This window comes from Suncus etruscus, chromosome 3 (genome assembly GCF_024139225.1).
Source record: "Suncus etruscus isolate mSunEtr1 chromosome 3, mSunEtr1.pri.cur, whole genome shotgun sequence".
NCBI classification, from domain to species: Eukaryota; Metazoa; Chordata; class Mammalia; order Eulipotyphla; family Soricidae; genus Suncus; species Suncus etruscus.
In genome coordinates this window covers 141195712-141213789 of record NC_064850.1, presented here as the reverse complement: position 1 = coordinate 141213789, position 18078 = coordinate 141195712, and the positions used below count along the sequence as shown (strand labels likewise).

The following is an 18078-nucleotide window of genomic DNA, read 5'->3' as shown; positions in this document are numbered from 1 at the left end:
TAGAAATTGGGTAATACTCAACTTAGAGTCTTTAATAGCTAATCTATAATAGTACAATCATCAAATTAAAAGAACAAAAATACTTTTTATTTCACCTTTATTTCAATTTTGTATTTTTTTGACACCTGATTTATCAACTGACATTTAACATCTGTATACCATACATATACTTAATACAATTAAGTATTATTTAACATAAATCGCAAAGCTAGTTATCAATTTGTTAAAATACCTCTAGTGGTTGAAACAGCTCAAATGACTGCAATGAATGCACTGCATAGATTTGATCCCCATCACTGTATGGATTCGTGGGCACCACTTGGTGCACCTCCCACCCATAAAAACCAATCAGATTGATTTTGGGGGTCTAAAAATGCATTTTACAAATGCAGTCTACAAAATACAGTTTTTAAAAATGCATCAAACAATAATGATGGCTGTAGTGGTTAAGAATGACTAAAAAGGTGCTAGACAGTACAGCAGGCAGGGAACATGCTTTGCATGGCTGACCCAGTTGAGTCCCCAGCAACCAATATGGTCCCAAATATCACACCAGAAATGATTTCTGAGTGCAGAGCAAGGAGTAAGCCCTGAGCAGTTACGGAGGTCATCTCCCTCCCACCACCCCCCAAAAAATAACTAAAAAGGGCCCAGAAGATAACTCAATGTTACAAGTTTAAAATCTGCAACTATTGTAGCAACTGAGGTAATCCTGATAACGCAAAGGAACCCTGTAAGAAAAATGGCCTAAACAATGGCTTAATTGGTTATGAAATATACCCAAGTATGAGGCTCTGAGCTCAAATCTTTTATCTGTTCAAACAGTGGTGTGCCCCACTACCAACACCTATGGGATGAGTATATAATGACATAAAGCACAAATAAAGTAGTATTTTTATTGGACAGAACTATCTTGACAACCATTTTCATATTTGTTTGCTCTTCCAATCCTTGTACACATTAATAGACCCATTCATGACATACACCATTAGCATCAACACAATGCTATATGTTCTCAATACAATAATCAATTCCGGTTCCAAAATAAAGCATGGAAGAAATCCTAAAGCTTAGTATGATGGTTATTTTAATAATAAAGGAAATAGCAAAATATTTCAGTAGTTTTTGTTCAATGCCTTCTTTCAAATGTAATAAATCAGAGAGAAACAGAGGAAAACGGTATGGCAAGTTTCTAGCTCAGAGAATTGGAAAGGTAACCAAAACCATGAATATCCAGTGCTTTAAAAACCTTTCAGTGACCACAAGTAGAAATTTAGTGATTGGTGTTAGCACCATGCTGCGGTTTCTCAGCTCTAATGCCAGAATTAATTCCTCTGATATCTCTGCAATGCTTATTATTATACTTACTAAATTTTTGCGTTTTTAAGCCCCAAATAACTGTTTTACACCAAATATGTTAACGTGGAATAATAAGGCCCTAAGAAAGGCAGCAGGTCGTATAGTTACCTCCTTGTGGGCAAAATCCCTGCCCTAAAACTATGCAACCTACTACCTCTTCCTAGGAACCCACTTTTTTCTTGCCGGTCTTCTACTTTGCAGACGTACTTCATTCATATTAGCCTGTTACGGAAGGCCATATTCTTCAGGATTTATTTGAAATTCAAACCAATTAAATTTCTTTCCTTTTAAAAGTTCTGGGTCATGTAAAGCCGCAAACATTCTTACTTAAAACGAAACCTCAATTACAATTTACAAAGAGAAAAAAGAAAATTAGAACAAAGAATACAATGCAGAGCCTGATACCACAATTCAAACCAGAAACCAAAAACCCACATCTTGCTGAAGCATCTCTTGTCACCAAACTTTCAGAAGTACCTCTCCAAAAAAAGAAAAAAAAAGAAGTACCTCTCCATAAAGGAACATTAAATCGTTTTTACAAAATACAGATCTACAATTTGATTCTTACTTGGCTTATAAAGAATGAAATGGACCCTGTATAATTAAGAAATTCCATTTTCTCCGACCCCAGTTAATTAGATGTTTCCAACTACAGAGCAGCAAGTCTATCTACATTGGAGGCAACTGACAGAAAACCACTGAACTCCATAACTGTACTTAACCCCAAACGAGCAGGCAATTTATCTAACCTGTCAGTTTAACAATAAGTCAAATTTGTTCAACATTCTCCTTTTTCTGATATATCAAAAGCAATAAAAAATATATGAGCCTCCCACCCTATGTTTGTATGGACAGTTTCATTTAAAAAGGAATTCAGAGGGCCGGAGAGATAGCATGGAGGTAAGGTGTTTGCCTCGCAGGCAGAGGGTTGGTGGTTCTAATCCCGGCATCCCATGTGGTCCCCTGAGCCTGCCCGGGGCTATTTCTGAGCGTGGAGCCAAGGAGTAACCCCTGAGCACTGCCGGGTGTGACCCAAAAATCAAAATAAATAAATAAATAAAAAGGAATTCAGTCCAGAATAAATCATCTGAGCTAAATTCATTCATGAGCGAATTTGATGTTTTCTCAAACAAATTTCTTGCTAAAAAGCACTATAATTATCTCAGCTATTCTACTATTTTACTTTGGCTTTGTTGGACTTTCAGACCCCGAGGTAGTAAATAATTGGGTCATAGAAAAACCTATAATCTGATCATGGGCATGAAAACAAAATAACTCATATAGCTCTTTAAAATAACAAACATAAAATAATAATAGGGACTGGAGATAGTATAGCAGGTAGGGTGTTTTGTAAGCAGTTGTCCTGAGTTTGATCCTCTGCACACCCAGGTTTCCCCAGTGACCCCTGAATGCAGAGCCTGTAATAAGTACTGCACAATGCTGGGTATGGCTCAAAACAAACAAAAATTTTAATAAAATTAAATTACAAACTACAAATTTCTCTGTTCGACTGTTTCAAGAAAACTTGCAACTCCCTTAACCCACCTTGTAACTTGTAGTGAAGTATCATATCACATTAGGTTCTGGTGCCAAAGCTGAGGTCTTATTGACTTACCAGAGTAGAACAGTTATCTTTTCTAGGTGAACAATGAAGCCAATCTTTTCTAGGTGAACAATGAAATCAAAACAAGAAGCAGTGGCTACATTACTACTCAATGCCTCCCAATCACCAAAAATGGGGAATGAAACTTAAACAACCTTACTCCAAATACTCAAGATTACCTAGTATCTCCCCCTAGATATGTATGCTGGGATGGGCGGCAGTGAATCTTTTTTCAAAGGGGATCAGGGCCAGTCCTCTAGTAAGGTTTTCTGAAAGTTATTTTCTCCTTTTTGAAATTACTGAAATATACTACATGTGAAAACTTAAAGTGTTATATCATTACGTTTTACATTACTGTCTATTATACATTTCATACATAAGAGAATCAACAATTAACGAACTATAAATATAAAATAAAGTCAAAACTGAATTTCAATAAAATCTAGATAAAAACAAAATGCAGCAAGTCTACTCCTCAGGGAAGGCAATAGATTGTATAGTTATCTCCTGAATAGGGTAAAATCACTACCCCACAACTATACAATCTACTACCTCACTCTGACAGAGCAATCTTTCTTCTGTAACAGATAACACTTTACAAAGAAAATTTAAAAATCTACACATACTAATTGAATATACAAAAAAGCAAAAAACAATTTCCCATCATCAACTTTTTGGTTTTAAATCACTGTTAACAATTAAAACAGTCTGCATTCCAAAAGGAAATGTTGCATTTAACATGTTCACAAAGATTAATCAAATGTTATACGTATGTCAAATTTCTAAGAGGCCATTGGGATGCAGATTTTTCTATCACGTTAGGAAAGACAGTAGATTGTATAGTTATCTCCCAGTGGTGGGTGTGACCCTAAAACCATACAACCTACTACCTCATCCCACAGTGAAGAGAATGCCCGAAGTGAATGCCGAAAGAGATCACAGTTGAATATTACAGGAAAGCTTCTTGACAATTCTGGTTCCCCTGTGATTAAAAATAAAAAAAAATATTAGATCACTTACTACTGACAACATAGCTATAACACCCTCCAAAATCAAGCAACTTACATTATAATAGTTGTATAAGCAATGCTGTGCTTTGATTTCCTGTATTACTTTAATGTTTAGTCCATATTCAATTTATAGGTTCAGATAGCACTGTACACTCTTCTTGACTATTATCAACTTACTGTCTTCTTATAATTACAAATAAAAAGTTTGTAAAGTACTTTACTTGAGTGAAAAAAAACTCCATTGCAAAAGAATCTTTGTAAGAGCCTCGGAAGAAATCTATTGATTCCACGGTTCTATCACCATGCATAACCTATGAGTAAATGTACTGATGTACAAAGAAATGTTAAAAAATAAGAAGAGTAATTTAAACTAACCTATTTATGTCTTCCAGGCAAGGAACTATTAAGCAATTTAAACTATCAAGACGATCTGACTCTGTATCGGAATGAGCCTATCAGTTTTGCCCCTTTCCAGAATATTACCATGAGGATCAAAGCCAGGGACACCAAGATACTTAACCCTTGAAACAAGTCTCCCAAACTAAGTAATGGTTAATCTAGTTTAACAATCAAAATCTTCAAACCCAAATCAGTCAAAACCATATTAGATATTAGATTTTAATTCACAATTTTAGAATTTAAGAGATTCCTACTATAAAAATTAACTCTCCTACACACAACGAGAACATAAGTGAGTACAAAAGAGAAACAGGAGTTTAATAGACAGCTGTCACCTTCCTCTGATGAGCTCTTTAAGGAGCCTTAGAAGGGGATAAGAAGGAACGACAAAATGTGAGTTTACTTTTCTGGTGGTATGCATTAAGTTTTACATCAAAAAGTACTAAGTAGTGAGTGATTCAGTAACCAGAATGTGTAATAAACATATCACTTAAGGCAAATACTTCAATGGAATAGAATTCAAATACCAGAAATAAAACACATAAATGGGGTGAACTGATATCCAACGAGAATGCCAAGACAATGTAACAAGACTAGTTTGAACAAATAGTGCTAGGACAACTAGATACCAATCCGGGAAAAAAATTAGATCTGTACTTGTTATATACAGAGGTTAGTTAAAACAATCTAACTAAAGAGCAAAATCATAACAAATAACCAACAAAGTAATTTATTACTCACTATAGATATCAAAACCAAACCACCACCACAAAGTATATATTTACTTGTTTGTATGCTATACAAGATGGACCAAGACAAGTGATTGCTGCGGAATCAGGAGAGGGGAGTTGTGTGGTACCAAGGGATCAAACTCAGGGCCCTACACAAGCTGTACCTCCCCCAATATCAACAGGGACATCTTTATAATCTCTAGGATGGCTATAATAAAAGACACGTACTGGGGCCAAAGCTAAAGTAAGTACAGTGCGTAAAGCAGTTTGCCTTGCATGAGGTTGACCCAAGTTCGATCCCTGGCACCCAAATGCCACCAACCTGCCAAGCACCCCTTACCCCCAGCCTGTGCCTGAGCAGAAAGCAAAAAATAAGCCATAAGCACTGCTTGGTATGGTCCAAACACCCCCACCCCAAAGGCAAATATTGGTGATATGTGTAAAAGAAATTAAAATGGGAATGAAAAAGGTAGAGATGCTTTGGAAAGCTTGGCAAATACATCAAAAAGCTAAGTCCATCAATTCCACGTGAACTTTGACATAAATTCACAAGAATTTTTGTTTTATCATCATTTCCCCCTGGGTGGCCTCGTCCAGCAGTGCTCAGAAATCCGATCACCTGGTGGTGCTATGAATTGAGTTTCAAATGGGTCTCATGCAAATCAAGTGTCCTGTGCACACCATCACTGGCCCCCACACAGGAATCTTAATTGGTTTGGTCAACAAAAACAAAACAACTGTGTTCAATTGCTCATTAGCTACCACTGAAATAATTGTCTATCTCTACCCCTTAACTTCCCTAGCTTAGACTCAATTAGAGATTCAGAGAAAAGACCTATACACTTCCAACATACAAATGTACCAAATCAGGGAGCTGAAGCTACAGTATACATCATGTAGGGCATTTGGTTTTGCACGCAGCTGATCAGGTCTTGATCCTCGCATCCCAGATGGTCCGCCAAGGGGCAGAGCCAGGAGTAACAACACAAGCACTGATGGGTGTGGCACAAAAACCCCAAAATAAAAAACAAAATAACAAAAAAGTACTAAAACAACTCCTTCATTTTATTACGGTAATTAAATTCACTATCACTATTTTGCATAAGTGAAAATGGTGCTAAATACAATTTGCCACTAATTATAGGCTCTCCAAATTTATACCTGAACGTGTCAATTTTACAAAATATTCCAAATATAAACCTAACAACCATCCTTTTAAAAAATCATGCCATTGCAAGAAAAAATATTTCTCATTTTCTCTTTTTAGAAAAAAAAAAAAAAAAAAAACAGCAAAACGACCCCCAACCATTTTCCTACTTAAGATGGGAAGAGTACTGGGCCAGAGAGACAGATAAGCTCAAGAGGCTAAGTATGCGCAAAGTGTGTGCAAAGGAGGCCTGGGTCCATCTCTATTATAGGATGCTTTGGTTGTCTCTAGGAGCAAGCACACACCCACTACCTGAGAGCTGGGAATAGCCCCCAAGTAATGCTGGGGTATGGCCCAAACAAATTAAAAATAAAATGTTAATCCTGGGCTGGGGAAAGAGCTCAAAGAGCAGGAGCACTTTTTTTTTTTTTTTAACATGGAAACCCATGTTTTATGTTAAGCAATGCCAGTGAGCATCTAATGGTTTCCCTCAAGCACTTGAATGTTAGAATCTTTCTTGTACTCATAGTACTTCCTTGTACTCATTATTCAGTGTTTACTTTGTACTAATTTTCTTGCTCCAGCAATGAATACTGGTAGAAACTAATTTGCCAATGTACATACCAAGGCCATTTAAATGCTCAATCTATGAGACATATGTGCAAAAATAATCCAAAAGTGGCTGGGAAACTAAACTTGTAATACACAGCCTTACTATTCATTCATTAGCACAGTGACACTTCAGAAATTTTTAAAGGTAAAAATCCAAGAGCTGAGTCTGGAGCGGTGGCACAAGCTGTAGGACCTTTGTCTTGCACAAGTTAACCTAAGATGGACCTCGGTTTGAGCCCCATATCCCATATGGTCCCCCTAGCCAGGAGCGATATCTGAGTGCATAGCCAGGAGTAACCCTTGAGCGTCACTGGGTGTGGCCCAAAAAGCAAAAAAGAAAAAGAGAAAAAAAAATCCAAGAGCTGAGAAAAGGTATGGTTAGCTAATAAGCTTTCTCATAAAAATAGGAAAACTTGGGCCAGAGTGGTGGCACATTAACCTAGGATGGACCTCGGTTTGTACCATAAGAGCAATTTCTGAACACATAGGCAGGAGTAAAGTAACCCCTGAGCTTTAGCCCAAAAGGGGGAGGGGGGGAAACCCATAGGCAGAGCACATAGACTGATTTTATAAAACTGTTCTGTTATACAGTTTCATTTAAAGTTTCCATTTTAAAAACCTATTGAGGAATCTGAGAATTTATTATATTGCAGTTTAAGGATTATAAGGATCCATGGATAATAACCATGATTCAGTAAAACACAAACTGTAATAAGCACACTGCAAACTTACACAATGTTGGGTACTGGAGTAAAAGAACAGGGTAACAAAAGTTTCAGTTCTTGAAACTTTTTTCTTTTCATTTTGGTTTTTGGGCCACACCCTGTGACGCTCAGGGGTTACTCCTCGAGCTCAGAAGTTGCTCCTGGCTTGGGGGACCATATGGGACGCCGGGGGATTGAACTGCGGTTCGTCCTAGGCTAGCGCAGGCAAGGCAGACACCTTACCTCTAGCGCCACGGCACAGGCCCCTCTTGAAACTTTTTCAATCCAAAGTGTCCATCAGAATTAAATATTTGAGTTAAGGGGCTGGAGAGATAGCACAGCGGTGTTTGCCTTGCAAGCAGAAGACCCAGGACCTAAGGTGGTTGGTTCGAATCCCGGTTTCCCATATGGTCCCCGTGCCTGCCAGGAGCTATTTCTGGGCAGATAGCCAGGAGTAAACCCTGAGCGCCGCCGGATGTGGCCCAAAAGCAAAAAAATATATATATATTTGAGTTAAATACCCACTCCACTTCTACTGTATCTTTAGACACACATCATCTAATTTCTGGGTCTATTTAAGTTAGTATATATCGACAATTAGAAAGGACTGTCAAATATCAGAAATAAAATGAAAAATCAAGGGTACATGTTTTCTAATTTTACAACTATCTTATAATTTTTAACAAGTCCTTAGAAAAGCTAAAAGTTAAAAGAAGTTAAAACTAAACGATTTAATCTTTCAGACAAATCTTAAAACTACTTTCTATTAGGATCCATTTTTGTCCATATACTACCTCAATCTATAACTCAAACTAACACAACCTCTTTCCAATAGCAGGGTTTTTAAATCACAGATCTGCTTTAACAGCAGACTTGGCTTCAAGCAACTCTTTCATGGATATATTTTTAAACAACTTTACAAGCCCCCCCAGACTCAACTTTTGGTTGTCTTATCAGCACAACATCCACAAGTCCTGGAGCTGGAAACACAAGCAGTGTGGCATATGACTGGCCTAGAAGTGAGTGCATTTGGCAGGGCTGGGGTCAAACCCCGGACTCAGATTTGAGAGACATACACTCTACCACTGATACATCATATACCCAGACTAGGTAACTCCTCTTACTAAATTAAATCAATTTGAGAAACTCAGTAATTTCACTTTTAATAGAACAGTTAAAAATATTTACCACCTTCAAAGAAAATCTAGTGTGAAGAGGAAACTGTACTAATTATGAACGAATTTGCTTGTTTATGAATGCATATTATGTGCAGTTCTATAATTAAATCACTCCATTACTCTCAACATTCTGAAACGCATTCATATTTTAAGTCTAGTCAGGACCTTAAAAGAATTCTTAACCTGTATCAATAACAGATTTCAGGGAAAGTCCCCAAACGTCAGCAATTGCATAAAATTCTGCAAACATTAACAACTTGCATCATATTTGCAAAGAAGTCAGTAATTAAAAGTCCAATGTCATAAGATTACATTTCAATATATACTGTGAAGGCTACATGTTAATGATATAAAATTTTCATCCTTCTATTTAACAATTTTACAAACAATCTTATTCTTAAAAAAACTATATTGAACTGAGCAAGATAGCACATAGAGAAGGGCACCTGCCTTGCATGCAGCTGAGCCAGTTTTGATCCCCAGCACTCCACATGATCCCCCAAATTCCTCCAGGGGTAAACCAGAATAATTACAGGTGTGGCCCAAAATATAAAATGAATAAAATAACCCAACATCTATACTAAATATAGTCCCATAGAGGCAAATTCTACTTATAACTTACATTCATAGCTTGAAGTTACAAGCTAAAATTTTTCTCTGCAAACTTAGTACCTTTCCATATTAATTTACATTATCCTGCTCACTAAGGCTTATTCTTAAAATATTTATTCCCAAGTTATTATTTTATAAATTCATTTTGTCCAAACTTCCATTTAAATAATTTTTCCTTCAGTTTCACTTGCTGATAATGAAATGCAATAAAATTAAAGACTGCTTACTTACTGCATCAAGATTTTATTCAATCTCAAATACTTAAAATCAATGCAATTATCTGGAAAGTGTGGAGTAAGTTATTAAACTCCTCAATATTTTAAAATATATGCTATTCCTTTATAGCAACAGATCACTTCAACCTAAACTGATAGGAAATTGTTGAAAAAGTTTGGCAAAAACTTGTTTCACAAAAAAAAAAAAAAAAGACCCAAAAAACAAAAGCCACCTTTCTTATTCTACCAAATAAGTCACTTCCCAAAAAAAGACTGTTTCCTTCACTCACTCATACATAGAAGAAAAGCAGGTACCTAAGATCTGTGAGACCAGTGTTTGTTTTTTTGGTTTGTTGGTCCACACCCTGGTGATGCTCAGGGGTTACTCCTGGCTATGAGCTCAGAAATGGCTCCTGGCTTGGGGGACCATATGGGACGCTAGGGGATCAAACCAAGGTTTGTCCTAGGTCAGATGCTTGCAAAGCAAAACGTCCTATTGCTGCACCACAGCTCTGGCCCCAAGAGACAAAATGTTTTTTAAAAAGGTAACTATCATCAGTTTGAACTACCAATACTCTTTTCCAATGCAAATTGTTAATTTGAGGTCACTTTTCTGCACACAAGCTAGTCCTTTTTACACCAGAAATTACAATTGTTATATATCCTGATGCGCATAATTATTAGGGGTAAAGCAAAGATACCATTGGGTAATTTTTTTGGCTGATGTTCTATTTGTATGCTAGTATTTCTCAATACTTTTAAAACTATGCCTTCGGAGCCTCCATTAAAACTACATTCTCAGGGGCTGGAGCAGTGGCTCAAGCAATAGGGCATTTGCCTTGCACGTGTGACCCAGGATGGACCTTGGTTGGATCCCCCAGCATCCCATATGGTCCCTCCTCAAGCCAGGAGCAATTTCTGAGAGAAGAGCCAGGAGTGACCCCTAAGCGTCACCGGGTGTGGCCCCAAAACCAAAAAAAAAAAAACCCGCTACATTCCCAGATTAAAATACTGTACAACCTATATCCCTAAATCAAGAGAAGTAAATGCCACTTAATCTAACTGCAGAATTAATTATAATTTGCTCAATCCTAAGAAGAGAAGTCAGTCTCCTACTCTATAATAGTGAATTAAGTTTCCTCCAAGGTATTGAGAAACTCTCAGGTAAAGATAGTGTAACTTTATCAATACTGTCATGAAGCATAAAATGTATTTAGTTAGTATTTTTACCACCTTTAAACAAATAATCTAAAATCTCCTAAAATGTTCTTAGAGTCATTGTCAGGGGGCTGGACAGATAGCATGGAGGTAAGGCGTTTGCCTTTCATGCAGGAGGTCATCGGTTCGAATCCCGGCACTCCATATGGTCCCCTGTGCCTGCCAGGAGCAATTTCTGAGCCTGGAGCCAGAAATAACCCCTGAGCACTGCCAGGTGTGACCCAAAAAAACCACAAAAAAAAAAAAAAAAAAGAGTCATTGTCAGGGGCCAGAGAGATAGTGTGGAGGTAAAGCGTTTGCCTTGCATGCAGAAGGTCGGTGGTTGGAATCCCGGCATCCCATATGGTCCCCAGAGCCTGCCAGGAGTGATTTCTGAGCATAGAGCTGGAGTAACACCTGAGCACTACCGGGTGTGACCGAAAAACCAAAAACAAAAAAAACAACAAAAAGTCATTGTCAGCTGCCTCAAATATATAAATTTTATATCTAGACGGAGCCTAAGCAATCACCTGATGCAATTTCCTCACATTGGAGATGAGGTTATCCAAAACTTCAAATATGGGGCCTGAGCAGTGGCACAGCGGTAGGGCACTTGCCTTGCATGCGGCTGACCCAGGACAGTCTTGGTTTCGATCTTCCAGTGTGCCATATTGTCCCCCAAGCCAGGTTTTCTGACCGCATAGCCAGGAGTAATCTCTTGAGTGTCACAGGGTGTGGCCCAAAAACCAAAAAAAAAAAAAAAAAAGAAAACTTCAGGGGGTGGGAAAAAACCACCTTCAAATATTCAGCTAGATAAATTTAGGTCTTAAAGTCACCAGACAAATCACCAGAATTTAGAGGCTATTAGCCACCTCACCAACACTGAAAATAGATTTCAGTCCAAAGTGAGCTATACTTTCACTATAAAATACCAACACTTACAAATTGAAAGCACTGACTTCTCACTTTCTGAGATCAATGAAATCCATGCTTAAATGATTGTGCAATGTTCAGAACACCCATAAAAGCAGAGAGGGCGAGCAAGTCCTTTCCTCCAGTCCTCAGGTCACCTGAGGCCTTGTTCACAGCTCAGTACTAGAATCTGGATTCCTAGACATGGAGAAATCACTGTCAATAGTCTACGTTAGAAAAGATCCTTTATTTTTCAAAGCGTGTCAGACTATAAAAAAATATTAAGAAAATTATAATGTATGCTTGTTACCAATGGTAAATTTTCAACTCTTAAACACTAAAAATAAGAGCATTCTGCCCATACAAACAGGGCCATTTTTAGTATTCTGCAAAACTTTAGGGCTATTCCTCAAGATTTTTGGAAAGTCACCCTTATAAAAAGGAATTTTGCAAGAAACTGATGTCTATCATTTAATAGTTTCATTAACACAAAAATATTTTCAATTCTTTTTTAAAACTTCTTCTTTTTTTTTTTTTTGGTTTTTGGGCCACACCCGGCGGTGCTCAGGGGTTACTCCTGGCTGTCTGCTCAGAAATAGCTCCTGGCAGGCACGGGGGACCATATGGGACACCGGGATTCGAACCAACCACCTTTGGTCCTGGATCGGCGTTTGCTGTGCTATCTCTCCGGGCCCTTTTTTAAAACTTCTAATCACTCACACTAAACGTAGTTCAACAGGCCTGAGTCACTATCTACCGTTAGAAGCACTGGATTAGAGTCCTTTCTGCTAATCTGTACAGACATGATTACAATTTATGAAAGAAAAGATTTAAGTTTCTAGTCTACATTCCCTAGGTCACAAAAGCTGGCAAAATTAAAATCCTCTTAAATGTGAAAAAGCAACTGGTGTGATACTTATCTATTCAGTGTAAACTAAGCGAATTTTCCGACTTATTCTGTATTTTACAATTGGCTCTATATTCTAATCAATGTTTTTTTTGATCTCCCACTTGAGGAGTCTTGAATAATTCTTGAATACCTTAAGAACTGAGTTCCCATTAAAGGAGGCGTGGAAGGGGACCTCTCTGTGGATGTCAAGGTTTAAATAATCCCTTCTCATTGTCACTGTGATGTTCCATCTACAGGCTTCCACTCCACCCCCCTCCTCCACACACACACACACACACACACACAACCCAACCGCATCACTGCATGCATTTTCAAACGTTGTTCAATGCTAACTGGACTTCGAGGTGAAAAACATCCGTCTGCAAACATGTCCTAAGTTTCCAAACAGAACTTGCTGCATGCAACTAAGCAGGAATAGCGAAAGAAAAAAAATTGCTCCGCGTGCACCGAGTTCCCTGCACTGAAGTTTGACTTCCCGGACAATACATGCTCCCTGCGGGCCGACCAAAAAACCAAAAATCACATCATTGCGGGAAATTTTTCTGGCCGACAAAACAAAATGCGGGTGAATAAATCAATGCTGAAGGTTTTGACTCCCAGCACAGCAGCCGAGCCAGCGCTGTTTGCCGGGAAAGCAAACTCCCAAGAACGAAATAGGCCCCTCATTGTCCCCAACGCCTTCTCCCGAGCGGGCGTGCCCAGCAGAGCGCCGAAACCGGGGTGAAACGCACCCCTCTCATCTGCCAATACAGGAGATCTGGGCGGCCCGAAAATTAAAAGAAAAAAAAAGCTAAGGGCGCCCGGGAGGGAGGGCGAGGAGAGCCAGTCAAGGGCGCAGAGGTGAGCAGAAAGGAGGCGCCCACGACGGCCGGCCCCACGGTGAAGCCGTCAAGCCGGAGGCCTGGCTGGCGGGGACCCAGGTCGGCGCGTCCCTGGGGGCCGAGACTTCCGCCCGCTGCACGGAAGCGTGGCCGGGACGCTCGAGCGCGCTCCGCCGGAATGACGAGAGGCCCCGAGGCCCGGCCCGGCCCCGGCCAGCCCGCCTCTCCGGCAGCCCCGCCTCCGCGAGCGCGACCTGGCCCCTGAGGCCAAGGTCTCCACCGCCTGCAGCCCCGGAACGGAAGTGACGTCAGGCGAGCCGGCAGAAGCCGCGGCCAATCGCGCCGCGCCGGGAGGCGGCGAGAGCCAATAGGCGCCCTCGGGGGCGGGACTTCCTCCCACCCGGGTTTGATTGACGCGGGGGGATGGACGAAATGAAGAATGCGAAGAACGACCCCTCCCCCGCCGGCGCGCGAGGCGCTGGCGGGAAGCGGAGGGGGGTTGGGGCCAGGCGCCACGCGGCGCCCATCCCCCCCGCCGCGCCACCCACCCACGACCGCAGCCATCGGGCTCGCCATCCGCCCACGCTGTGCCCCCCCCCGCCCCAGTAGACTCCCACACAGCGCTGCTCTTTTTTTTTTCCCGGGGCTGCCAGTAGTCGGAGCAAAGGAAAATGGCGACGGGCCCGCGCTCGCCTTCCCGCCCGCGTTACCCACCTCAGGCTCGAGGAGAATAACAGCGCCCGTCGTCGGCACCGTCCCCCGTGGAGTGCAGACGGCCAGGCTCGGCGCCTAGTTGAGCCCGCCGCTTCCCCCAAAAAGCCGTGCGCGGGGTCGCGAGTACTGGAGCGAGCGGGCGGGCGCCGCCGCGGCGGCCTGAGGGAAGACAGCGCGGGCACCCGGAGGCCGAAGCGAGGGCGGGTGCGAGGGCAGCGCGTGATCTCATTGGCTGGGATTTTTGATTGACAGGCGCTCCGCCCTATCGCCTCCACCGAGCGGCACTCGCTCGGATCCCACTGGCGGGCGCCGGCTGAGACCGCCCTGCGCTGGGTGGCACCGGCCCCCCTGCCCCTTCCCGGCCTCCTATTGGACGACTCTCGGTGGCGGGGACGGCGTCCCGCCCTCCGCGGGTGAGGGACGGGCCTGGTCACGTGGTGGCCAGATCGCTCCCGACCTCCGTTCTGAGCGGGCACTTAGTGGACACTTTTCTAGACGGGAAGCAGTTTGTGTCGGAGCGGCCAGCTTGTCCCGCGGGGTCTTTCCAGAGCGACCAGCCACTGTCGTCCATCATGGGCGAAGTTTGTCTCGCGACCCAAGAAACCGTTGCGGCCCGCTCCCGGGCCCAGCGTCGGCCACGGTGGAGGATGCCACGGAGCTGAGGGACGCTAGAGCTTCCGTGGGAGGGTTTTTTTTTTTTTTTTTTTTTTTGAACTGACTCGAAGCCTGGGGCGGTTGGGTGCTCACGGAAGAGACCAATCCAATTGCTGAGGATTTGAAGTTGCAGAGATAGGCGACCCTGCTCTGCAAAGGAAACCCAACTGGCCCTCAAATTGGGCGGCTCTTGGGACTAACTGGACTGTTCAGTTTCTGGGGGCACACGGGTTTTTTTTGTTGTTGTTGTTTGTTTGTTTGTTTGTTTTTGCATGTGGGCTGTTAGGAAGGACATTTTGTGGAATCTGACAGTCCCAGCTTTCCAGGACCTCCTGAGGCTGGAGGGAAGTTGTTGAAGGCCTTGGGTGATAAGCATCTAGTTGTCACTTAGAATTTTTGAAGAGGTTGGCAAGAGGCAGAAGGAAGTGTCATGGATTCTTCATATGGTGGGATTCCTCCCTTGCCACTGCTAATCAGCTCTGGTGATGGCCAGGTTTGCCTTTCCCAGCAAACTGGCCTCAGCCTCCAGCTCTGATCTCAGGGCCCTTCCCTTTCATTTGCCTAGATTTGTTGGTACAGCCTTTGTGGGGTTTTGTTTGTTTGTTTGTTTGTTTGTTCTTTAGTGCCTCTCAAACCTGGCCTGATTAGGCACCCAGAATAGGGCTAGGAAACCCAGAACAAGGCCTGGGCACCCCCTCTCACCTAATTAGTCTTGGTTATTGGGTGGCCACTAATTCTTGACCTGCTCTGACCTTTCCTGACCACACCCAGCCTGCTTTCCCTTTTCCCCCCCTTTCCCCACCCCAAAACAAAAACCATTTCACTATTAACATCTTCAGGGCTAGGAAGAGAGCTGCTATGCGTTGCATGCTTCAAGTCAGGATTGAGGGAGAGTGGAAGGGCTCTGGTAATGTATGTAGGAACCTGAACCAACTTCACATGATCTGTCCCAAGAAGCCGGGCAAGGAAATCATTTTCGTGCAGAGTCCAGGCCCAGAACATGGCTGGTCCTCCAGAAAGGAGACACCCCCCTCCCGCCCCCTCTGAAGCAAAGGCCACACTTAGAATATCTATAGAAAACCAACAGCTCCAAGCTATTGGCAGCCACTCTAACAACAGATTTTGGGGGTCATCTTGGGAAATTTTTGTTTGTTTTGTTTTGTTTTTGGGCCACACCCGGCGGTGTTCAGAGGTTACTCCTGGCTTTCTGCTCAGAAATAGCTCCTGGCAGGCACAGGGGACCATATGGGACACCGGGATTCGAACCAGCCACCTTTGGTCCTGGATCGGCTGCTGGCAAGGCAAACGCCGCTGTACTATCTCTCTGGGCCCAGCTTGGGAAATTTTTATATAAACTAACTTCGCAGAGGAAAAAGTATGCAGTTGTCTGTATCTTTTTTTAAAAAAAATGTATATTTTTACATTTTAAACTTAATATATTTTTAAATTTATTTTTAATTGTTTATTGTTATTTATATTTTATTTTTAAATTTTATACTGCTTTCAACCATTTATCAATTGCTTCTAAAAGTCACAACAGATGCAAGAACAGATTGATGATATTCAAGTAGAGGTTGATGGAAGCGTAACACTCTTTTAGGTGAGAGCCTGTGCTCTTAGCTGTTTTACATTTATCCTAGATTTCCCAGGCATTTCCCTGGGCCACCAGGGTGGGAGAAAGGAAAGTGGTAGATACCCTTTTGTAGGCTGCCACTCTCCCCTCCCCCACTTCACATTGTGAACCCTGGGGTGGGGGGGGGGCTGGTCACTTCTCCCACCAGCAACATTCTAGCACCATAGGGCCCTCTAGAAACATCTGTAATAAAAACTCCCTGCCTCCAACAGTGTAGTGACGGAAGTAACCCTGAGCATTGTGGGGTGATCAAGAAAACCCAAATAAACAATATTTGTGTGCTCAGTATTTTAACACCATTTGGAACTATCTGATGTGTTGTTGTTCGCCCCCAAGAGAACTTAATCTACCTGTTTCATAAAACCTCCAAGTGTGGAGTTTCAAGTAAAGAGACTGGGCAGTTTTCAAAGGAGCTGAACCTAAAAGAGCAAGAGAGCAGCTAGGAAGGTGTGACTGCAGACAGGTGAATAACAGAGGAAGCGGCAGGTGGCAGAAGAAGAAGAAGAGTTCAAAGAAGACTGAGCTCCCCAAAGTGCTGAACCCCAAAGGACTTGAATTTCGGTTTTTTTTTTTTGGTTTTTGGGTCACACCCTGCTGCGCTCAGGGGTTACTCCTGGCTCTGGGCTCAGAATCCTTGGGGCAGTGTGATATGTCCCTGGAGCGAGTCCCGCTGGGTGACAGTTTTTCAAACAGACATCATGGATCAGGTAATGCAGTTTTTTGAGCCCAGTCAGCAGTTTGTGAAGGACTCAATTTGCCTGGTTAAAAGATTCACCAAACCTGATAGAAAAGAATTCCAGAAGATTGCAATGGCAACAGCAATAGGATTTGCTATAATGGGATTTATTGGCTTTTTTGTGAAACTGATCCATATCCCTATTAATAACATCATTGTTGGTGGCTGAATACCTTTACAGAAGAATGTTTTTCATCTTGGAGACTGGTGAAGATATGAGACTTGGAGTAAAAATTTGCCTATATATTTTGTTTTTCCCTTTTTGTTCTTCCAAGGTGTTTTCTATGTCTAAATTAAAATAATTTCAAAATAAAAAAATAAAAATAAAAGAAATCTCTCCTTGCAGGCTAGGGGAATCATTTGGGATGCCGGGATTCAAACCATCGACCTTCTGCATGCAAGGCAAACACCATACCTCCATGCTATCTCTCCGGCCCAATGAATTTAATTATTTTTATTAAATGTTATTTTACTGTAAATCTTAAAGTGTTGTTGGGCCACACCTGTGTTCAAGGCTTATTCCTGACTGCTCAGGGAATCATTCCTGGCAGTGCTGATTATTGAACCTGGATCAGCTGCATGCAAGGCAAGCACCTTACCCATTGTGCTATTTCTCTAGTGCAGGGGCCTGGGCATTTCCAATCCATTTGTCCATACCCCTCTACCCAAGGCCACAGACTTCCTTTCCACCTTCTTGATTCTTTTTTTGTTTGTTTGGGTTTTATATATATAATCAGAACTACCCAAGTAAAATCCATGCACTCATAAGTACTTCCTCTGACCTGGCCTTCCTCACTGCCCCTCCCTAGCTAAGATTTGAGGATTTGGGTATCTGTACCCTCTGGCCAGCCAATCAGCACACTGAGTCTAAATGAGTGGTTTGATTTTTTTCCTTCATAAAGACAGTTGATATGAAAAGAAAGGAACAAAA

General features: G+C 41.9%; 2 protein-coding genes across 2 annotated transcripts in view; one reads left to right on the top strand and one right to left on the bottom strand.

The window, feature by feature from the left end:
- OSBPL1A (oxysterol binding protein like 1A) overlaps positions 1-18078 on the bottom strand; it is a 455856-nt gene that overhangs the window by 287932 nt on the left and 149846 nt on the right. The gene's annotated exons all lie outside the window — the stretch shown is intronic.
- Positions 17056-17480, top strand: LOC126003830 (protein transport protein Sec61 subunit gamma-like). The gene has a single exon (XM_049770182.1). The coding sequence runs from the start codon at positions 17110-17112 to the stop codon at positions 17314-17316; it is 207 nt and encodes a 68-aa protein (XP_049626139.1). The 5' UTR covers positions 17056-17109; the 3' UTR covers positions 17317-17480.